The following is a 24,636-nucleotide window of genomic DNA, read 5'->3' on the forward strand; positions in this document are numbered from 1 at the left end:
TTATTTTGACAAAAACACAAAAACACCTCTCCAACAACTTGCTAAATCCACTTGGCATATTTTCCAACTGCGTAAACGGAGTCCCCACGCGCATATCTATCCGCGCGCGGAGGAAGTTGCTATCCGCGCGCGAAGCTAGGCGAAGGCCAGCACCGGCGTGTTGGGGCCGGTCGCGAGCGGCGGCGCCCTCCACGGCGGCCTCGCGGAGGTTGGGCCGCGTGCGTTGGGGCCGGCCTCGTTTTTATTTGACAAACATTGTCCAATCATGGAGTAACTAAGCTTAAAAGATTAGTTTCGTGATTTATAGATAAACTGTATAATTAGTTTTTGTTTTTATTTATATTTAACGCTCTATACATATGTCGCAAAGTTTAATATGACAAAATTTTGAAAAGTTTTTGGTTTTTTTGGATGAAGTAATCAAGGCCTAAACAAAAACCTAAACAATGCGTATGTGACGAAGGATCACCCGAGTTGGGAACTTGGGATGCGATCGGCCCCGAAACGTCGAAACGGCTGGCTAGAGTCCGGGGCGGGCGGGCAGACACCACACACCACCAGCCCACCACCGTCCTTGCCGGTGTGCCATCGAAACAGAACGCCAGGCCCAGGCCATCCGCTCACGCCCGAAGCCGCGTCGCCATCGCCTCCCCAACTTCATCACCAGTCCTTCCCCAACTTCATTTACCAAAACTCCCGCCGCCGGCGCGCCGCGATCCGACTCCGGGATGCTCGCGCCGCTTCCGCGCCTGACGAGCGCGCTCCGCGGCCGCTACGACGCCGATCAGGCCTACCTCCTCCGCAAGAGCGCCCTCCAGGCGCTCACCCTCCCCAGGTTCCACTCTCTCCCCCTCCGCCAATCGCTGGTGCCTCACCGTGTCCCAACCCAATCATTGCGGGGGGAAACCTGACGATTTCGTGCTGTTCATTACCTCCGCAGGCCGCATGACGAGTGGAAGCTCGCGCGGAAAATCGTGCCTGGTTGGGACGATGGTAAGGTTTCCAAACCCCTCGAGCTCCCTTGCTAGAGCCTAGAGCTGTGATGTTTTGGCCTTCCCCACCCTCCCCTTCTGGGTGTTTTCGTGCTTGCCTGTGATTCTGATTTTAGTTTCATTGGTCGAAATGCAACCTGTGTTGCAGCTTCCAGCGAAGTGCGCCAGGCGTATAAACAATTTATCGGGGCTGTTGTGGAGTTGTTGAGCGGAGAGGCAGTGTCTGAAGAACTCTATGAAGTTGCTCAGACTGTGTATACCCTATTTGGTGGCGATGACACGGAGTATGTTGCTGCCGAAAGAGCCCTTTCCAAAAGGTAGCAAACAAACATGCCACGTCTCTCTCTCTCTCTCTCTCTCTCTCTCGGCTCATAAACTTGGTAATTCGTTTGGCTTTTGTGCTCTTAAACTAGGTTCAATTCTATGCATTGCAACTTGGGAGCTCTTAAAGCATTGGAATTTTAAAACGAAAAAAGCTCACTCACACACTGGTAGTAGTAAATTACCGAGGTTTAGATGGCAGATGGCTATAATATCCTGGGCAATAGGCTGGTTGCATCAAGTGTTTGCAAATCCTTTGAGCTGTGTTACATCATTTTCTCAGAATACTATCTTTCTGCCTGATTTTCTGTATCCTGTGGATGGTGTAAGTTTGAGTTCATTTTGCTGGATTCGTACTACTTACATGGTTTATATCTCATCAGGAATGAGTTGGAGAGCCTTGTGGGCTACACTGTACAAGACTCAGTTTTGAAAAAGCTATCTCAGTTATCTCAGAAGCTCGGTTCCCTTCAACGAGCAAGTGCCCATGAGTCTGTACACAGAATAGCGGATGATGTAAATGAAAATGATAGAACTGAATTTGGAGCAGACTTCGATTTCAAGCCGCCTGCCCGTTTCATTGTTGATGTTTCTCTTGACGTACCGTTGGAAAGTGCTGAATTGGGCAGTGGTCCATTTGAAAAAGGGCAGTATGATGCTTGGAGCGCATCCACAACTAGTCATTCAACTGCTGTTAGGGGTTCTGTGAGTTTGAGGTGGCTGAAAGATCAGTGTGCTTTGATAACTAAAAGTGGTGGCTCGATGCTCTCAGGAGATGAACTTGCTATGACCTTGTGCAGAGTACTCCTATCAAATAAAGCAGGAGATGAGGTTTTTAACGTTGTACTGAAAATTGCCTCTGTTTTATTTTTTGTTGCTGCAATCATCTGGTGATCCCTTGTTGCAGATAGCTGGTGAACTGTTGGACCTGGTTGGCGACACTGCTTTTGAAATAGTTCAGGATCTTCTTTTGGTAAGGGGCCTTGTTGTCTTCTTTTTAAAGTTTATTCTGCATATATTTCTTTCATACTCTTCACTGTGCAGTTTGTGTTGCTCCTCTTAGTCCTGCATGCTTGTAACTTGTTTCTGGAATACAAACAAGGCCTAGGAGACTCAATTATTGGTAGACATCACATGATAATTTACATAAAACCTATAAGCCATCTGCTTGTGCAGATGTTACATTATGGCCAGGATTCGGGTATCAGATAGGCCGGGGAAGAAATCAGAAATGTATAGGAGAGCACCAGAATCAGTATAGCTTCTTGTACCAATTAGAAGAAAAACTTGTCTGTTTCATAAATGTTGCACCCCCCCAACCCCCCAAAAAAAAAACACGCTTTAGAGCCATATTGTATTATAAAGATAGAAAGCAGTCAACTAAGGATTCAGACTTTAACTCTGATCCTTTGTTGCTTTGGTTCTTCATTAGTTTGCATGCTTCTGCTTTTACCATGATATAAGGATCCAAGGAACTACAGTTAACCTGGAATATTCTTTGAGGGTGAGGCTCAAACTGAGAGCTCACTATGAGATAGTTCAATTATGACATCCTTCTTCCAGAAAAGTTGAAACACATGACCGATTAATAGAATGCGCTGTTATTTCTTTGTGCAATAACATGGTAATGAAGTCCGCCTCATTGCTGCATTATTTAAGAATTTATTTATGTGCTTTCTGTACCATATGACATCAATGGAATATTTGTTCGAGAAAAAGATAGTAATTGTATATAATCTGATTATGTCATGCTCTGCAGCATAGGAAAGAGCTAGTAGATGCAATTCAACATGGATTATCAATACTGAAATCTGAGAAAATGACTTCAGGTAATCAACCAAAGATGCCAACTTATGGCACACAGGTATGGCAACTTCGTAGTGTTGGCTATCTCTTCATGTATTGTGGATACCTGGCTAGATTATGAAATGAAGTCTCACCTTATATTCCTCCAGGTAACTGTACAAACAGAGTCTGAACGCCAGCTTGATAAGATTAGGAGGAAAGAGGAAAAACGTAGCAAGCGTGGTGCAGACAGTGGCAATAGCGATATTGGTGTCGATGATTTTTCATCCCTTCTTTTGGCAAGTGAACGAAAGAAGCCATTTGATGACGTGATTGGTACTGGAGAAGGGTCGGATAGTTTTACAGTAACTTCCCTTCCTCAAGGAACCACAAGGAAACATATGAAGGGGTATGAAGAAGTGAAGATTCCACCAACTCCAACAGCATCACTGAAACCCAATGAGAAGCTGGTAGGCATATGGTCTCATCCCTTATCTCCTCTGTATATGTGATAGCTTATATCTCTAAATTCTAAAATTGATGACATGATAAGTCCTGCATTATATTAATTTTAAGATGATTTTTCTTTCTTCTGGACCTCTCTTTTCTAATTTGAGATCTCTTTAATATAGTGACCTTAGAACGTGGAATGGTGAAACCTAGTACCAATGATTTGCATAACATTTTTCTGTTTCACTATATTGATTTTATCTGTGGATATTAAAACATCGCATTTGTATATACATATAATATTATAATAATATTATAACTACCCTCTTTCCAATCTTTCTTTTAGCATTAACAGGTTTGTAACATCGGACTGACTTAGCTGTGCCTGTTCATCATTAGTTCATTACTTGGATTTTTTTTGTTGATAACTGTGGAGTTCTCTTTGTTTTTTTCCAGATTGAAATAAGAGAATTAGATGAGTTCGCTCAAGCTGCTTTCCAGGGATACAAGTCACTCAATCGTGTGCAGAGTCGTATTTTCCAAGCTACATACTACACCAATGAGAATATTTTAGTGCGTAACTGCATCCACTATCTATTCAATATTTCCTCACTCGCCCCCTCTTTTTAACTACTGTCTTCTGCTATCACAGCTAACTTGGATAAATTTTCAGGTTTGTGCCCCAACAGGTGCTGGGAAAACAAATATTGCAATGATTGCAGTTCTTCATGAGGTATACCAACACCATGAACAAGCTCTACCAAAACCTTACAAATTTTGACAAGTTTATATTTGTTTTCTTGAGATTTTTGTTTATTATTGATAAAATCATTGGGATAGAATCTTGGATAGTGGATCAACACATTTCTTTTACAGGTTAAACAGCACTTCAGGGATGGCATTTTACATAAAAATGAGTTTAAGATAGTCTATGTTGCTCCAATGAAGGTATGCTTCTCCCTTAAATTACCTTTTTGCATCTGTAATGTTTGGATGTTTTGGGAACCATTGCATTTTACACACACAAAATGTTATTTAGGCCTTGGCTGCAGAGGTAACAGCAACATTCAGTCGCCGATTATCTCCATTGAACCTGGTTGTTAGAGAACTTACAGGAGATATGCAGTTGACCAAAAATGAGATTGAAGAAACTCAGGTATGCTCTACCTCGTTTTATTCTTTTCTGTGATCTTATTCTTTAACTTAGTGACTCTGAGCTTTGCTTATTTCATGCTTCAAGCAGATGATAGTGACTACTCCTGAGAAGTGGGATGTTATTACACGTAAAAGCAGTGACATGTCACTTTCAATGCTGGTTAAGCTGATAATCATTGATGAAGTACACCTTTTAAATGATGATAGAGGTTCAGTAATTGAGGCGCTAGTAGCTCGGACTCTCCGCCAGGTAAGTTTTTACACAAAAAGGGAACATCTTCTCTCTGCCTTGGTGTTGGCAGAATTCACAGTTTAATAATTTGTAGAGATGGGATGAAATATAGGTGCTTTTACTTCAAATTATATGTCTGTTGGCACTGATAACACTATGTTTATCCTTGTTTTACATCTTACTTATATATGTAGTTTTTTGTGCATTAATGATCTCAAGAGTCATGGCAGAATAAACGTAGAAGTAAAGACGTGTCTACCTTTACATGTGGTTTTGTTACCTATAGTCCATATTTATGAATTGATTGAATGCAACAGGTTGAGTCTATGCAATCAATGATTCGCATTGTTGGCCTATCTGCTACCCTGCCTACCTACTTAGAGGTCTGTTACCTACTTACCTTAACTATCATGTATATACGAATATCTCAACATTCAACTTTGAATAAGTAATATCATGGAACTTCTCATCTTTCAGGTTGCACAATTTTTGCGGGTTAATCCAGACACTGGCCTTTTCTTTTTTGACTCAAGCTATCGTCCAGTTCCTCTTGCTCAGCAGTACATTGGGATCAGTGAAAGGGATTACACAAAGAGAAGTGAACTATTCAATACTTTGTGTTATGAGAAGGTCTTTTCTCTTTGAATAGCATGGTTCTCTTGATTTCTGCATCTGTACCTTCATATCTTACATCAAATTGACAGGTTGTTGAGTCCATTAAGCAAGGTCACCAAGCATTGGTTTTTGTTCATACCCGCAAGGATACTGGGAAAACTGCTAGAACCCTGGTAAGTCTTATACTTTCCTTGTGAGAAGCATCGCGTAATTGCTTGATAGTAGTAGAATTACAATATTGGTTCACTGTTTATGTCATGTCTCGCGAGTCTTACTGTTTATCAGGATTCTTATGCCATGTGAATGGGGCTGTAGCCTACTTGGTCACGGGAGCTTTAGTACATTTAACCACCTGAGCCACTTTCAGCAAGATGCACATGGCCGCAGGCATGTGAAAGACCAGGGTAGCCGGCCTTTGGGGTGTTTCTCATCCTGCATGCAAGAAATTTCTTCTTAATGCAATGCCACGGGGGTGGTCTTTCCCCTGCAGGTCGAGTTTAAGGATTCTTATGCCATACCTGATACATGTATATATCCAAGAACCCCCTTGCATCTTTTTTTTTTGAACACGCAGGAGAGCTACATGCCTACATGTCATTTGATAAAGAAAAACCCAGATGTACAACACCTCACATAACACATACAGACCTGACTAATAAATGTGTTGAATTTTCTTATTTTCTTATTTATTTAAAAATTATATTTTAAAAGCGTGTTGGTACTCTTGGTTAGAAGTATCTGATCGGCTGAGCTACTCCCTTCGCTTTGCTATATTTGTTAATGGCTTTGGAGGAAAACATTTCAAAATATTCCATTGAGGAAATCAAGAGTTAGGTTGTTATTGTGGTCAAACAGACAGAAGTGGAGGGAGATATATTATCCCATGTTAATGTACCTCCATTTCACAATCCACAACCGTCATGTGCAGAAATCAAGGAGGCACTAGGTATAATGGACCTCATATGCCTCTTTTAAATAGCATGCCACAGCTATACTCTTTTTCCTTAATAAACTTCTATCATACAAGGTGAAATGGCAATATGATCTTAGATTAAGCTGATGGATTTTGTTTCATAAGACATCGTTCAGGATTTGAGGTCCTTTCGTGGGTATCTTTTTCGTGATGTGGATATATGTCTTGACTAATTAGATAATCTCTAGTTTCTCATTATTTTTTCATGCTGCTTAGATTGACCTAGCAGCAAAAGCAGGTGAATTGGAATTATTTTCAAGTGCAGATCATCCTCAATTTCCATTAATCAAGGTATAAGGTTACCCTATGGTTTCATTTTTACCGTTGATGTAGTGATTTACTTATTCTTAATGGGTGCAGAAAGATGTTAGTAAAGCAAAAAGTCGTGAAGTTGTTGAATTTTTTGAATCTGGATTTGGTATACACAATGCTGGAATGATGCGTTCTGACAGAAGTTTGATGGAGCGCTTGTTTGGTGACGGGCTTTTGAAAGTAAGTATTTCTGCATGCTCAGAGTATTCTCTAGTCTTGTGCTAACTTCTTTCAATTTAGGTCCTTGTTTGTACAGCAACTTTGGCTTGGGGAGTAAACTTACCAGCTCATACAGTTGTTATAAAGGTCAGTATATGTCTATGCTTTATTTTTTGCTCTATTCTAAAATAAAAAATTCTAAACATAAGTGTATAATTGATGGTGCATCTAGGCAATACTGGATAATTGAAAGAAATAAACACTAGCAGTTTATCGTAACTTATCACTTGACTTAATATTTTTAGGATGAAATTAATACCTGTCCATGTATCAGGATTCTATGCTGTTTAGTTCGATCTAGCAACTACTGTTGTAGTTTGGCCTTAATACAAATACATCTTGGTATTCAGTGTTGTTAGTTACCACTTGTTTTGAAGATAGTTTGGGATCAACATTGGCAGGTAATAATCTCATTTGGATGGGCTTACTGAAAGCCTCAAGTTTTGTGTGAATTACTTTTAGTTTATCTTACTGGTTTGATAAGATGGATGAGTATCACAAACCTTATGTTTGTTGGATACATCATTGTTTGTTCCAGCGACTCCAGAACATGCATTTTTCCAATTGTCTGTGCCTCTTTTATGCACCGCACGTTGCTGAATAAAATAATATATTTCCATTTCCCAACAACAGGGCACACAGCTATATGATCCTAAAGCTGGTGGATGGCGAGATCTGGGGATGCTTGATGTGATGCAGGTGCCTATCTGAACCTGTCATAATTATGTGCTATTATTTAAGTAAAATTTCTGTGCTATTATGTTCATTTCTTCAGCCAAACAGTCTTATGTTTCTGATGTTCATGCATTTGTTTTCTTTTTTGTGCTAGATCTTTGGACGTGCTGGAAGGCCACAGTTTGATAAAAGTGGCGAAGGAATTATTATCACAACACATGACAAATTGGCTTATTACTTGAGGCTATTGACAAGTCAGCTTCCAATAGAGAGCCAGGTTAGCATACCAGGATGCTATGCTAACATAATAATGAAACTTGTTCAGCTCTGGGGTAAATAATTAAGATCATAATCCAGGGGTGATCCTAACATTAGGTGGTTGTATAATAGAGCAAGTTTCATATGACCTAATAGTTTTATGTTATTTTACTATTGTAGCCCTTCTTATGACTCAAGTCTTGAAAAAAAAAAGGTCTCTTATATATTCTTTTGATCTACAATTTAATATGTTGTATTGTTGTTAACTATATGTAATCTTGCAGTTCCTTGGATCTCTGAAAGATAATTTAAATGCTGAGGTTGCCTTGGGCACTGTAACAAATGTCAGGGAGGCTTGTACCTGGCTTGGTTATACATACTTATTTATAAGGATGAAGACTAATCCTCTGGTGTATGGGATAACTTGGGAAGAGGTAGTTTTTTCTCCCACCATTCACTCCTATGTGATGTTAACTTATCTAAGAAGGATGCATCTTTTAGTATGAGTTTTTTGACATTCACTAAAAAAAAAGTGGCAAACAGTATATATGGAAGTATCACAGGCCTTTTCTTTCAAAAAAGAAGTACACAGGCCTTCTGTATGCTAATAAATGTTGTTTTATCATGTCACAAATGAGATTTTGTTCTTTTCTGAGGTGCTTCATTGCTCACATGATGTTCTCCATTGAGTTCTGAAGACGATTTTTGAGTTCTAATCTCTATCTCGTATTTTTATTAAGGTTATGGGAGATCCTTCTATGGGTGCGAAGCAAAGAACATTTATTATTGATGCTGCACGTGCACTGGACAAAGCTAAGATGATGCGCTTTGATGAAAAGAGTGGTAACTTCTACTGCACTGAACTTGGTCGAATTGCAAGCCACTTTTACCTTCAGTACTCCAGTGTTGAGACTTACAATGAGATGCTTCGGCGTCACATGAGTGAAAGTGAGGTATGTCCTTGGTTTACCCCCTTTCATATGTTTGTTCGGAACTTGTGATGCTTGCGACATTTTACTGACCTGCTTGGGTACAACCTCAGCTGATTACTATGGTGGCCCATTCCTCTGAATTTGAGAATATCGTAGTAAGAGAAGAAGAACAAGATGAATTAGAAACCCTTGCCAGGAAAGCATGCCCTTTGGAAATTAAGGGTGGGCCGACTGACAAACATGGGAAAATTTCAATTCTCATACAGGTTACTCCTGAGGACTGAAACTCCCCATTAAATTTTAACTAAGAAGATTTTAATTTGGGTATTTGATCAATTTTCAGGTTTATATTTCCCGTGCTCCAATCGATAGTTCCTCTTTACATTCTGATGCTCAATACATTAGTCAAAGTTTGGCACGTATTATGAGGGCACTATTTGAGATTTGTCTGCGTCGGGGATGGTCTGAGATGTCATCCTTATTATTACAATATTGCAAGGCCGTGGACCGCAAGATATGGCCCCATCTCCATCCACTTAGGCAGTTTGATAAGGATCTTTCTCCTCAGGTTTGCTACCAATTATCACAATATCACTACTTGTGTTTCCATTGTTTTGAAATGTAATCCTTCCTCTTTGAATTAGATATTGTGGAAACTCGAGGAAAGAAATGTTGATCTGGATCATCTTTATGAGATGGAGGAAAATGAAATTGGAGCTTTGATCCGGTTTTCTCATCAGGGAAAGGTATGCCTTGGTTTAACAGGTGTTTTTAATGGTTGTTCAGTATTTTTCTTCTACTTGTTACTAATGAGATTAACATCCTCTTGCTGAAGTTGGTTAAGCAATACGCTGGATACTTCCCATATGTCAACCTTTCTGCAACCGTGAGCCCAATCACTAGGACAGTTCTTAAAGTAAGAGCTTGTTCCAGTTAAGTATTGTGTGCCAATTTAGGATTTTCTATGATATACTCTTACGCAACCACTCATTATATTGCTGTAGGTGGACCTGCATATAACTCCTGAATTTGTGTGGAAAGATCGTTATCATGGCATGTCAGAACGATGGTGGATCATTGTTGAGGTGTGTGTGTACATGTATTGTTGTTATGTCAGAAAGATCGGGAAAAATTTACATCTGTCTTTCACCATATTTATTATCTTGTTGCCACGATTTTTTTTTTCAAGAGACTGTTTCCTCTTATCTTTTCTTTAGGGTCTGTAGAATGCAATTATATTTGCTTTGCTTCTAAATTTTTTAGGAGAAACACTTATACAAACTTGAAAGATTGGTAGCAAATGCATAGAAATGTCATCATCTTCAGGAACCTCTTACATAAAGTGCAATGTGCTTGCAATTTTTTAATGGTCGTATAAATTTACACCTTCTCTTTGAAGATTTCACATTTTTTGTACAGTGTTGTCCTTTTATTTTTTGATTAATAAAGCAAACAGTGGGGGCCTCCCCTGCTGTATTCCCTCAAAAAAAAAAGATTTCACATTTGAACTTTTTGTATTCGATTCCTGTTGCAGGCATGCATTGGTCAGTAACAATAACATTTTATTTTCCAGGATTCTGAAAATGATACCATTTATCATTCAGAGCTATTCACATTAACAAAGAAGATGGCAAGAGGAACACCTACAAAGATATCTTTTAATGTACCAATATTTGAACCTCATCCACCACAGTACTATATACGTGCCATCTCAGACTCATGGTTACATGCTGAGACACTCTTCACCGTTTCTTTTCATAATCTGACATTGCCACAGGTGAATTGAACAATTGCTTACTGATGCTCCATAATGCTTATTTTCATTATTATATACTGAATGCTGCACCTGTTGCCCATGCAGACACAAATAACACACACTGAGCTTTTGGACTTGAAGCCTCTTCCACTGAGTGCTCTTGGCAACAAAACGTACGAGGATCTGTACAGATTTTCCCATTTCAATCCAATACAAACTCAGGTGCCTTTGGAACCCAGTTATCTTTCATTCTAGTGCCAATGCCATTATCTGCATGATAGGGATTGTAATTAAACTTTTAAACTATTCCAACCAAATTGTTTTTTGTTATGCAACTGTTCCAGGGATTATCAGGTTTTTTATAGTTATATAGTAGTCAGTTGTTTGTGGGAAAACATGTACTCTTGATTGAACATAGATTGAAGAATCAAGTAAAAGTTACCAAATGCTCAAGATGCATCCATTTTTTCTAAGTTCACAGGATGCTTATTGTATGCATCTCTTGTGTTGTATAATGCCCAAACACATCTAGTACCATTGCTGAATTGTTTGCTCTTTGTACGTAAACTATTAAATTTCTTCTTTCAGGCTTTTCATGTTCTTTATCACACTGATAACAATGTACTCTTGGGAGCTCCAACTGGAAGTGGCAAAACAATTTCAGCAGAACTTGCAATGCTCCATCTTTTCAATACACAACCAGACATGAAGGTTTGTTTATTAAGTTCCAAAAAATGTGAAACCTTTTTTTTTTTTTGGGGGGGGGGGGGGGCATGCTGGCAATTTAATGCCTTTTCTCTACCTGTTTTAGGTAGTTTACATTGCTCCTCTAAAGGCTATAGTACGAGAAAGAATGAATGATTGGAGAAAACGCCTTGTAACTCAGCTTGGGAAGAAGATGGTAAAGAGCACTCCATATCTTTTATTTCTCTGGTACATTAAAAGTAAACAGTCATCTTAACTGAAGTAACACTTTTCATAACTGATAATAGGTTGAGATGACTGGTGACTTCACTCCAGATTTGATGGCCCTATTATCAGCTGACATCATCATTTCTACCCCTGAAAAATGGGATGGGATCAGTCGAAATTGGCATAGCAGAAGTTACGTTATGAAGGTCTAGACCTGTCCTTCATATATCAGCTATTTAGTTTTTTCCCTCATTCTGTAGATCATATATATTAGAGAATAGACAAAAGACTTGATTAGGATTACAGGGGTGATTACACATATATATAGCAGATAGAGGCAGCCCAAAGGGCCTGCGCAGCCAGAGGTGGCGCATAGGGACTAGGAGTACAATAAATACATAATTAATTCTAACACCCCCCCGCAAGCTGATCGTCGGTAGAGCGGACGTTCAGATTGGAGCGAAAGTCGGTGAAGACGGAGGATGGAAGACCCTCGGTGAAGACATCAGCGAACTGCGACGTGGTGGGCACATGGAGGACACGAACAGCGCCAATGGCCACCCGTTCACGGACAAAGTGAAGATCGATCTCCACGTGCTTGGTGCGCTGATGTTGGACGGGGTTGGAGGAGAGGTAGACGGCGCTGACATTGTCGCAGTAGACAAGGGATGCAGTCTTCAGAGGGTGGTGGAGCTCCTGCAGAAGTTGTTGCAGCCACGAAATTTCAGCGACTCCGTTAGCGACGGCGCGGTACTCAGCCTCGGCGCTTGACCGAGAGACTGTTGGCTGCCGCTCGGATGACCAAGAGACAAGGCTGCCACCAAGGAAAACAGCATATCCGGAGGTGGAGCGGCGAGTGTCAGGGCAGCCAGCCCAGTCGGCATCGGTATACATAATGAGCTGTGTGGGTGCAGAACGGGGTATGATCAAACCATAGCCAATAGTGCCCTGAAGGTACCGAAGAATCCTCTTAGCAGCAGTAAGGTGAACCTCCCGGGGGTCATGCATATGAAGGCAAATCTGTTGGACAGCATAGGCAATGTCGGGCCTTGTGAAGGTTAAGTACTGCAGGGTACCTGCAAGGCTGCGGTAGGCGGTGGGGTCAGCCACAGGGGAACCAGCAGCAGCAGGGACTTTGGCACAAGTGTCAACCGGGGTCGAGCAAGGTTTGCAGTCACTCATGCCATGACGGGCAAGGATGTCCAGAATGTATTGCCGTTGAGAGAGGAGAAGAGTGTCCTTGGTGCGGTGAACAACCACGCCAAGGAAATGGTGCAGAGGGCCAAGATCCTTCATAGCAAACTCATTCTTCATAGCTGCAATCACACGGTGGAGGAGCTGCTCGGTGGAAGCTGTGAGGACAATGTCATCCACATATAGAAGCAAGTAAACTGTATCAGTGCTCCGGCGATATATGAACAAAGAGGTGTCTGACTTTGCTTCAGTGAATCCGAGAGACAACAAGAAGGAGGCAAACCGGCTGTACCAAGCACGCGGGGCCTGCTTCAATCCATATAGAGATTTATTGAGTCTGCATACATGATTGGGAAGAGTAGCATCAACAAATCCTGTGGGCTGAGAGCAGTAGACCGTCTCTGACAGGGTGCCATGAAGGAAAGCGTTCTTCACATCAAGTTGGTGAATTGGCCAGTCCCGAGAGTGAGCCAAGGTGAGAACAGTGCGGACAGTAGCGGGCTTCACAACGGGGCTGAACGTCTCATCGTAATCGATGCCAGGGCGTTGAGTGAACCCACGAAGTACCCAACGAGCCTTATACCTGTCCAGAGAACCATCAGCATGAAATTTGTGTTTGAAGATCCATTTCTCGGTGACCACATTTGCCTTAGCTGGCCGGGGAGCAAGCTCCCAGGTGCCGTTGTCCATGAGGGCAGCATGTTCTTCTTCCATTGCCTTGCGCCAATGAGGGTCGGAGAGAGCATCACGGCAGGAGCGTGGCAGAGGAGACAGAGCCTCTGTGTGCATAGCAAGGCGAGGCTGCCGGTACCCAATCTTTCCGCGGGTTGCCATGCCATGAGTGTTGGCAACCGGGGGAATGGGGACAGCTCCAGGTGGAAGAGGTGGACCACTCTTGACGTAGCACGACGGAGATGGAACCATGCTGGAGCGACGAGGAGGCGCCCCGGCGGGGGACGGGGGTGGCGGCGGCGTGCTGGGAGAAGGGGCGCGCCGGGAGTAGACATGAACCACTGGTGGTTTTTCAAAGTGAACCACCTGGGACGCCTGTGACGCAGGAGCCTGCTGCGGGGCAGGGGCTTGCTGCGGGGCAGGGGGCGCCTCCATGGGAACCACCGGGGGCGCCTGAGGTGCAGGAGCCTGCTGCGGGGCAGGGGGCACCGCCATGGGCGCCTGAGTCGTCACGGGCACCTGCTGTGGTGCAGGGGGCGCCGGCAGGGGCGCCTGAGCAGGGGACGCCGGGGCCTGCAGAGGCAGGGAGGCGCCCAATGATCTAGGCGCCATGAAGCCAGGAGGGGGTGCCCTTGGTACAGTACCTGCAGGGGGTGAGAAAACAGCTGGTAGAGAGTCATCATCAGTGAGGAAATCAAGTTCGTGGGCAGGAGGTGAGGGCCGGCGAAGGCTGAAAGGGAATGTTGTTTCATCGAAAACAACATGGCGAGATATAATGACCCGGTTGGAGGTGAGGTCAAGGCACCTGTAGCCTTTATGATCATGGGAGTACCCCAGGAACACGCACAGCGAGGAGCGGGGGGCGAGTTTGTGGGGAGTGGTGGCGGTGAGGTTAGGGTAGCATGAGCAGCCGAAGGCTCGAAGATCATGGTAAGAAGGGAGAGTGCCATGAAGGGCGAAGAATGGGGTGCTCATGTTAAGGGTTTTAGTGGGGAGACGGTTGATAAGGTGGGTGGCGGTGGCGAGAGCGTCGGCCCAGTAGGAGGGTGGCATGGATGCTTGGAAGAGTAGGGTGCGAGTGACGTTGTTGGCGGTGCGAAGCATGCGCTCGGCCTTGCCATTCTGCTGCGAGGTGTAGGGACAAGACATGCGAAGGGATACACCTTTGGCAAGAAAGAAAGCGTGAGACGCAGAGTTGTCAAACTCACGGCCGTTGTCACATTGCACAGCTTTGATGGTGCAACCGAACTGCGTGAGCACGTACGAGAAAAAATTGGAAAGAGTAGTGAAAGTATCAGACTTTAGCTTGAGGGGAAAAGTCCAAACAAAATGCGAACAGTCGTCAATAATGACTAGATAATATTTGAAACCCGATACACTGACAATTGGTGACGTCCACAAGTCACAATGTATCAAGTCAAAATTTTTTGGACGCTCTAGAAAATGAAGAAGAAAATGGTAGGCGAACATGGCGTCCGAGCTGGCAAGCATGACACAGGGAGGGATCACCGGGTGTGCTGCTGCAGACAATGGAGGACGTCTTGGCGAGGTGCTGGAGTGTAGATGACCCAGGGTGACCGAGACGACGGTGCCAAGTGGTTGATGAAGGAGTGGCAACGAGGGCGCAGGAACCGGAAGGTGATGACGGAAGCTGCAGGGTGTACAGAGGGCCCGAGCTGTCACAGCGAAGGAGGAGGTTCCTGGTACGAAGATCCTTCACAGAAACACCAAGTGGGTCAAACTCAACAGAAACAAGATTATCGGAAGTAAATTGACGAACGGACAGAAGATTTTTGATTATGTCGGGGGCGACAAGGACATTGTTGAGGCGGAACGGGCCAGGGAGTGTTGAGTAGCCGGAGCCCACAACAGGAAGAGTGGCACCGTTCCCTACAACAATGGAAGAAGGAAAGGAGGAGGTAGGGGACATGGTGACCATACCAGGATTCGCAGCAATGTGCGATGAGGCACCCGAGTCGATGACCCACTCCGAAGGGTTCGGGGGAGGGGTGAGGGAGACCGTGCTGAACGCGTTGGCCAGGCACTCCGGGTTCCAGGGCGACCAAGCCGGAGGGGGCGCCTGTGGAGGCGCTGCATAGTACGCCCCAGGCGCCGGGGGGTAGAACGTCGGGGGTGCGCCAACCGCCATAGCTTGATGAGGCGAGCTGCCGACGTGAGGTGGGGGGCCATGATGACCACCAGGGGTGGAACCGGGCCACATGTGAATGGACCCGGTCCACGGATTGAGGAAGGAGGGCCATGGAGTGGAACCCTGCGTGCTGCCTGGTGGAGCAGGGCTCGAGCCAGAGCCACTGGAGTTTCCTTGGCCGCGCCCGCCGCGGCGACGGCGACCACGGTTGTTGGGAGGCGAGGCCCCCCTGGTCGGCCCGGCTGCCTGAGGAGGACGCGGGAGGACAGGAGCAGATGCCTGCGTGGGAGCGTTGGTCTTGCGGGGCGCTGAAGTGACAAGGGCCGAGGGAGCCACCGAAGAAGGCGTCATGTTCAGCTCAGCCAGGCGCAGGTCAGCGCGGACGTCGGTGAACGAAGGGAACGGCCTCTGGCGGGTGACAAGCTGAGCCATGAACTGGAACCGCTCGTTCAGACCGCGCAGCACGTTCAAGACGAGCGTGCGATCTGGAACAGGTTCGCCGAGGTCGGCAAGAGCGTCCGCCATACCCTTCATCTTGCGGCAGAAATCGTCGATGGAGAGGGCGCCTTGGGTGAGGGTGCGGAACTCAACGTCGAGGAGCATGGCACGGGATTCGCGATTGTTCAGAAACTGCTGCTCGATCCCGAGCCATGCCGCCCGTGCAGATAGACCGTCGGGCTCATGAACAACGTCCAATAGATCGGCGGAGATGGTGTTGAAGAGCCACGAGACGACGACGCAGTCCATGCGAGCCCACGCCGGATCATCAGGACGGGCGGCGTCGCTGAGGACGTGGTCCTTCAAAGCGAAGCGGCCGAGGATGAGCAGAACGTAGCCACGCCACTTGGAGTAGTTGGAGTTGAGGTCCAGAACAATGGGAATGAGGTTCTTGATGTTCTGGACAGCGGCAGCTTGGCTGTGGAGATGAGTGACGGCAGCAGCTTCAGAGGAGAAGGAGCGGGCGTCGTCCTCTTCATGGTGGTCGTCATCACGGCGGGGCTCGGGGCGAAGCCGTTCCCGGAGGTCCGCGGCCTGCTGCTCGAGGAGGTCCGCCTGGGCGCGCTCCTTTTCCAGGGCGTCGGCGGCAGCGCGGACACGGTCTTGGGCCGCGGCGGCGGACTTGAGGAGGTCCGCCTCCGCCTGGAGTTGGAGGCTGCGCTCCATGTTGGAGGAGCGGAGGGAGGTGGCTTCGTCTTCGAGCTTCTGGGCGGCGGCGGCAGCTTCGTCGCGGAGCTTCGTTGCGGCGGCCACAGCAGAGGCGGCCGAGCCTGAGGTGGCGGCCATGGGGGCGCGGCGACGGCCGGGAAGGCGGCGCGCACAGCAGCCGATGGGGCGGGCGCGGCACGAGGCACCGCGCGGACGCGGTGCGAGGCGGGCGCCGAGGGAGCGGAAGGGATCGTGTTTAGACTGATACCATATTAGAGAATAGACAAAAGACTTGATTAGGATTACAGGGGTGATTACACATATATATAGCAGATAGAGGCAGCCCAAAGGGCCTGCGCAGCCAGAGGTGGCGCATAGGGACTAGGAGTACAATAAATACATAATTAATTCTAACAATATATCATAGGTTAATTTCATTTTAGTGTTGGATTTTTTTTACATGATTATTGACAGGTTGGGCTCATGATATTGGATGAGATACATCTTCTGGGAGCTGACCGTGGACCCATCCTTGAGGTAACCCTTCTGGCACATATAAAATAATATCTTTGCTTATACTGTATCAGTATGACATGATATATCATTTTGTCTACTGATATACATCAATAAATATGTTTTTGTTGTATTTGTTCTTTTTTGTTTTAACTTTGATCTCTCTATCAATGTTTATCATAATGTTTTTTTTGTTTTTCAGGTCATTGTATCAAGAATGCGATACATATCATCACAAACAGAACGCTCAATTCGGTTTGTTGGTTTATCAACGGCATTAGCAAATGCTCGGTATGCTTTGAAGTGATGCTTTTGCATGCAGTTTTCCCCCCTAATATACAACACCTTGATAAGTTTATAGAGCTATGTTGTGTGCATCATAGCATTAGCATCAATTTTTTTGGTCCACGAACCGCAAGGAGAGTCATGACAGTTAGCATGAGCGGTCACTGGTGCTGGATTATCACTGGCCGTTGGAAACACGCAAATCCTGATCAGTGCTGTATCAGTATAGATATCGATTCTTATGTTCAATCTCTTTAAATAAAATGCAAAATATTTCCCTAGCATATGAATGGAAGCACTATTCTCACATAATGTATTTGAGAATCGTAGGTGTTATCACGGTACTGTGTGTACCTACGTTACCACTGTGGCACTTTTGCTCTATTAGCTGACCTCTTCCATCTTTCACATATATTTCAGTGATTTAGCAGATTGGTTGGGCGTTACAGATGATGGTCTATTCAATTTCAAGCCTAGTGTGAGGCCTGTACCTCTTGAAGTGCATATCCAGGTAAGCAGGATTTCTGTTATTGCTGCAAATTCCTATTCTGATTCATATTGCTCACATTGCCCAGTAGAACTAGTTTCCTCAGATATTGGTTGCATTAACTAGTTTTGCTGGAAAAACTCTGCACACTACCTTATAGTGTTACATTTATTTCTCCTGAACAATTTACTTTTATGGGGGATGAGGTCACAAAGGAAATACTTTGTCTTTTCTGGAAATGTGGTGCTAGATGATGAGAGTAGGATGGGAGTTAATAAGAAATAGAGTTGTGGATGCCAAACTTAGACTAGAAAGGTTTAAACAAAGTAGAACCAAAACTGAGCATATGAGTTGTGACTTGTGACTTCAGTGATACTAGACATGAAGGAGTGGTTAGTTTGGTAGGATAGGTAGTGCCCAAGATATACCTTTTGGTATTAGGAATTTAGGATCGACGCTATAGAGGTATGGTGATATCGGTGAAGATTTTTGTCATCGAATCTAAAGTGAATGGATGAAAATGGCAGTAAGCTTCTAGCTTCCTCTGTGATAGAAGGTGCCACAAAAGGTAAAGAGCGCATTAGGAAAATACCATTGCAAAACAGCTTGAGTTGGTAAATACTATCACAAAAGTCGTGAGTTCAAAAATACCGTTGTAAAACAAGGTGGGTGTTGGAAAACATTACACTACCGCTCTTGACATCTAACTCAGTTAATGGCATGAAAAGTCCATGATGCCTTTTTAAAGCTTTGGCCCTTGTACTCCTTTTGGCCAGTTAGCTCGGCGCCAAACTAAAGGCTTTCCATCTATATGCTAAGTATATCACCCTTGTGCTTAGAAGAACTAAAATATGCACACCCTTGGTTTCACAGATTATATCCGCGCCTGTGCTTAGAAGATATTTCTCCCCACCAGAGAAAGACACTACCACAGCATTTGAGGAAAATGTTTGGTGGATGACAACATAAGAAAAAATTGCATCCTAACGCCATGCTTCCTTTTCTATTTTGACAGGGATATCCTGGGAAATTCTATTGTCCAAGAATGAATAGCATGAACAAACCAGCTTATGCAGCCATATGCACTCATTCACCCAATAAACCCGTTCTCATTTTTGTGTCATCACGTCGACAGACAAGACTTACAGCTCTTGATATTATTCAGGTGGAATTCTACTTTGGATCTATGCTACTAGATGGGTATAACTGTAGACATTACTACTACTGCTATCTTATCTGTTTAATGTGCTCTACGTGCAGCTTGCAGCATCAGATGAAAAACCAAGGCAGTTCCTGAGCATCGCGGACAACTCTCTAGACATGGTTCTTTCACAAGTTTCTGACAGTAATTTGAGGCATACTCTGCAATTTGGCATAGGTCTGCATCATGCAGGTTTAAATGACAGAGACAGAACCTTGGTTGAGGAGCTTTTTTCAAACAATAAGATTCAGGTGTGTTCTGCTTTGATAGCCTTCTCCTTTTATGTGTATTTCTAATATTTCAGCTTAGCTGGTTAAGTATTTCTCTTGTAAGCTGTGTTCTGTGCTAGTTGCATACTTGAGCAAAACTTAGACAGACCTTTCTGCTTGACATTTTTCCAGGTGCTGGTATGTACCAGCACATTGGCGTGGGGTGTCAATCTTCCAGCTCACCTGGTCATAATCAAGGTGACATAATGCCTTGCATTTTCTGTCTTCAGTGGTGATTTATTTGTGAACTCATTTAATCTCTATCTTGTAGGGAACTGAATACTATGATGGGAAAACAAAAAGATACATAGATTATGATATCACAGATATTCTGCAAATGATGGGTCGTGCAGGTCGGCCGCAATATGACCAGCATGGCAAAGCTGTTATTCTTGTTCATGAACCAAAAAAGAGCTTTTACAAGAAGGTCACGATTTTTTCCTTCTCTTCTAATGGACGATCTAAAGCATCTTTTATCTTGAGTTTAACAGTAAATAATATAATTTTCAGTTCCTCTACGAACCATTTCCTGTGGAAAGTAATCTGAGGGAGCACTTGCATGACCACATAAATGCAGAAATTGTTTCTGGCACCATCAGCAACAAGGAGGAGGCGATTATTTATCTCACCTGGACTTACCTATATCGCAGATTGGTATTTATCTTGCAAAACTATTTTCAGTACTTTGTTTTATGTTCCTGCACTCAACCGGCTAAAAGTTCTGGATACGTAATCTTCAACACACTTCAGATCCGTTTTCATCCTCACAATGTCTGTTTGGTTGGTACATTTTCTAAATAATAAGGGTCAAAACCAGGACTGTTACAATGATGGCAAAAATTCAACAAACAATGTATAAAGTGTCTTTACTGTTTTGCTGATTAAATTCTGTGGCTTGTCAAAGTTATCTGCTAAGACGGCATGATGACATTTAGCTGGGACAAAAACATCTCGTAAAATCTATGTTTTTGTCTTGTTCACCATGATTTATTGCTACATATCAGGTTGTTAATCCGGCCTATTATGGATTGGAGGATACTGAAACAAACACATTGAATTCTTATCTATCAAGGTGGGGAATGAGGAGTTTCATTTAAGCATAGGTCTTGACTCTCTTTACAACAAATCGATGATATGCCTTTCCCATTTTGCCCAAACAGGTTAGTCGAAACTACATTTGAAGATCTTGAGGACAGTGGATGCATAAAAGTGGATGACCACTCTGTAAAGTACTTGATTTTGGGGAAAATAGCTTCACAGTATTACCTCAGCTACCTCACTGTTTCAATGTTTGGGTCAAATATTGGCCCCAACACATCATTGGAAGTAAGTTTTGACCTTAATTATTCTTTGGTTAATTGTTTGTGAGTTAATTCGGAATGGCAGATATTGAATAGCTTTGATTCTGTTGCTAGGTCTTTGTGCACATACTGTCGGCTGCAGCAGAATTTGATGAGCTTCCTGTGCGGCATAATGAGGTGTTTTTTCCCTCTTTTATTTATTATAATAATATAATAAAACAAGCACTATTCAACTTCTGTTCATAGATAATTGAAGTCAAAACAATTTTTCTCCTTCCGAAGATGAGGTCACTGTATTGATTAAGGAGAGGAATTGAAATTCATACAGCTAATTCCTAAAATGCACTCTGACCTTAGTTCACCCTGAACTTGTTCTTGTCATGCTTTCATCTTTTTTGCACTTATGCTCTTTGCTGATTCAGGATAATTTGAATCGAATACTCAGTGGAAATGTCCCGTATCCAGTTGATCAACACCACCTTGATGATCCACATGTTAAAGCCAACTTACTCTTTCAGGTACAGGGAGTTGAACATATGATTGAAATGTTCTTTCTTTAGCAGTATTTTCAGTTCGATAGTATTTGATGCACAATGCTATGGTAATTGTCTTTTTTTTTCTATTTCTGTCTTGCAGGCACATTTCTCCAGAGCAGAATTGCCAATAAGTGACTATGTCACTGACTTGAAATCAGTTCTTGATCAGAGCATACGTATCATACAGGCGATGATTGATGTATGCGCCAATAGTGGATGGCTTTCGAGTGCATTGACTTGCATGCATCTCTTGCAGATGATCATACAGGTGAATTGCATGGGATCAGTTTTTCTTTTTCAAATATATAAAAACGAGTCTAAATCCTGTATTGGAGGAGGATCGCATTGGTTCAGCTTTTCTATTTTACCTTGCTAGGGTCTCTGGTTTGAGAGGGATTATGAATCCCTCTGGATGTTGCCATCCATGAATGGTGATATATTAGATCATCTCAAGGGTAGAGGAGTCTCAACAGTCCCCTCCTTGCTGGTTCTTTCCCGTGAAGAATTGCATAAGCTACTTCAACCATTTTCTGCGTCAGAGTTGTATCAGGTGCTACTTTCTCAGTTCTCACACTTAAATTTGTGAGCATAATTTGTCTCCCTAAATGGTTTTAGATATTATTTGAAAATAAAGTGGTTTGTAAATTTCTGAATTGTCCATCGTTATCCAGTCTCCTTGAATTATTCAAGGAAATGCAAGCAGAAGAAGCTGGTTCCAGTGTTCTTATTCTTTCCCTAGATTGCCATGTTACTCATATTAGGCCCCAAATAATATTCAATGTTATTATGTTGATCTCAGGGACCGGCGCTTCTTAATGTCCATGACTTTCTACATATTCTATTTAATTTCTACATGGCACTTTCAATTTCCTTTAAATTTTGTACTGTCTGATTATATGTTTCTGTATGTGTTAACCTCATTACCAGTATTCCCCGTTTCTACGTGTTAATTAACCTCATTCTTAGTATATTTCCGTCAAACTTCTGAATGCATATGATCATTGCTTTATTACTCTCCTGACTACTATATTTCATTGTGCAGGATCTGCAACATTTCCCTCGTGTTGATGTGAAAGTTAAGCTTCGTAATGAACAGGAGCGATCCAAACCTCCAACTTTAAACATCAGATTGCAATTGAAAAATTCACGACGTTCAGCATCAAGAGCATTTGCCCCTAGATTTCCCAAGGTTAGTATCTAAATAATTTCCATGAGAATAGATACATAGTGGGCCCATTGTTTAAGGTATTGCATAAATTTCCCAAGGTCAGTATCTAAATAGTTTGCCATGAGAATAGATGCAATGATGAAATGTGACATAGTAAGCTCATTGTTTGAGGTATTGCACAAAAAATTGTTAAAATGGATTCAGAATGAAGAAAACTTTTGCCCAGGTCTTGATAAGTTAGGAAGACCATTTGGGATCTGACTTGAAACAGTACATGTTGTGTATCAGCATTCTAGGTTGACAGATAAATTGAAAAAGTCAACTGGTTGGACTGGTAAATGTGTCACCTATCTGTTGGCAATTGGGTTATGTAGGAGAGCTCTGGCTCCAAGCATTCTTGGAGTTGAGGATAGACTGGCCTGTGGGGGTGACAGCCCCCGGGCATCGCATTAAGAAGTTCTCATGCAGGTCGAGAAACCCCCGAACCCTTTGCCCCACCTATTCACAGCAGCACTGCTGCAAAAGAAATTTGCACAAACCGATAAAACTTTTCAGGTAGTGCAGAACTTTTTTTATCCCAAAGGCGTGAATGTAACCTGAAAACTTGAGTGTGCGTGTGTCGGGGAGGGGGCGGGGGCGGGGGTGTTCTTATATAATATAATGATATACACAGCTCTCCTTCCCATTCAAGGAAAAAAGTTTTCAAAGAATGCTTTGTAATGCTAGAAATCTCAGTTGAATCGCCCACTAGTAGTGATAATAGCCTTACTGGATGACTATACTGTACTAAAATTCGAGTAGATATATGTTTTAAGAACATTGCTGCTTTCGACAGTTGCTGGAACTTGCAACTATGTATGATAACCTTATTAAAGTTTGATTTCTTCAGCTTAGTGGTTTGCTGTTTGATCTGTCCCAACTAATGTATCGTTGAACTTCAAAAGTTGTGTTGCATTTAACCTTTTGATTGTTTTCTGTAGGCAAAACAAGAAGCTTGGTGGCTAGTCCTAGGGAATGCTACAAGTTCAGAGCTGTATGGTCTGAAAAGAATTAGTTTTGCAGATCGGGTGGTTAATACTCGCATGGAATTGCCACAGATGTTCGATGCACAGGTAAATGAATTTTGTTAGGATATATGCTCAGCTTGTGCAGTGCCTGAGACATCTATTACACAGCTGATTCTATTACTACACAGTTTGACTTTTTACTTGTTGGGATACCCATTGAATCCTGCTAAATCCTGTTAGTCTGTTGCATTAACAGTAAATATCATAAATATGTATGCTTGAGATAGCTTGTTTCGACCATGAAATCTGTGATAGCTCACATGTCTTTTGAGATCTGTGCATCGCCCTTTTATGTTCTGACGATGTAATTTTATTTCAGGAGACAGAAGCTGATTCTTTTATGTTCTGACGATGTAATTTTATTTCAGGAGACGAAGCTGATTTTGGTGTCGGATTGCTACCTAGGTTTTGACTTGGAGTATTATCTTGAGCATCTCACCAAGGGTTGAGTGCTTTGTTCAGTTTGGGCTGTAACATTTTGTACGGGTTGAGCAACCAGCCCATCCTAGATTGATCCTGTCATGAATTCATTCCATGGAATTTTGTTGGAATGACTACATCCCTGGTGCTCATGCTTACATATCATTTAATAGCGATGTGATGGTTGTAGATCAACTCATTTCATTCCCCCTACCAAACAAAAAGTAAGGATGAGAACCAACACCTTTTTTTGTCAATATAAGATGGTGGCACCGTGTAGCCACTCACAATATGGGAATGTCAAAAAAAAATTGAGAGCCTGTTCGTTTGTCTTATAAGCCGCACTTTTTCTGTCAACCAACAGTGTTTTTCTCTCATAATAAATCAGCGAACAATGTTTTTAGGCACGAATTTTCAGACCAGAGACATGGGTAGTAATGTAACATTTGGTTGTTGAGTGTCCTGAATAAGAATGCAGCAACTGAGTCTGTTCGCTCGGTAGAAAAGCGGCTGAAAGTAATGTTCATTGATTTATTGTGAGAGAAAAATATTGTTAAATAGTTGACAGATTTGACAGATAAGCTCAAACCCACAAGTAATTCTTACAGATATCTAGGCTGATAGATCTTATCCTCTACTCC

General features: G+C 43.1%; 1 protein-coding gene across 1 annotated transcript; it reads left to right on the plus strand.

Moving 5' to 3' along the window:
* LOC8056894 (DExH-box ATP-dependent RNA helicase DExH14) lies at positions 575–24,287 on the plus strand. Its single transcript, XM_002465605.2, has 49 exons — positions 575–835; positions 941–993; positions 1,141–1,309; positions 1,697–2,144; positions 2,221–2,286; positions 3,073–3,177; positions 3,269–3,568; positions 4,005–4,121; positions 4,222–4,281; positions 4,425–4,496; positions 4,588–4,704; positions 4,792–4,953; positions 5,253–5,318; positions 5,413–5,565; positions 5,640–5,723; positions 6,740–6,814; positions 6,884–7,015; positions 7,076–7,141; positions 7,688–7,753; positions 7,884–8,006; positions 8,272–8,421; positions 8,728–8,940; positions 9,030–9,185; positions 9,263–9,487; positions 9,564–9,665; positions 9,755–9,835; positions 9,924–10,004; positions 10,493–10,696; positions 10,781–10,897; positions 11,264–11,386; positions 11,487–11,576; positions 11,668–11,793; positions 17,223–17,285; positions 17,464–17,552; positions 17,967–18,057; positions 19,049–19,198; positions 19,294–19,485; positions 19,636–19,701; positions 19,775–19,930; positions 20,014–20,157; positions 20,508–20,575; positions 20,664–20,829; positions 20,919–20,981; positions 21,227–21,322; positions 21,441–21,608; positions 21,717–21,890; positions 22,383–22,529; positions 23,489–23,620; positions 23,944–24,287. Exons 1-49 carry the CDS (start codon positions 729–731, stop codon positions 24,022–24,024), a joined length of 6,255 nt encoding a protein of 2,084 aa, XP_002465650.2. The 5' UTR covers positions 575–728; the 3' UTR covers positions 24,025–24,287.

Source organism: Sorghum bicolor, chromosome 1 (genome assembly GCF_000003195.3).
Source record: "Sorghum bicolor cultivar BTx623 chromosome 1, Sorghum_bicolor_NCBIv3, whole genome shotgun sequence".
Lineage (NCBI taxonomy): Eukaryota > Viridiplantae > Streptophyta > Magnoliopsida > Poales > Poaceae > Sorghum > Sorghum bicolor.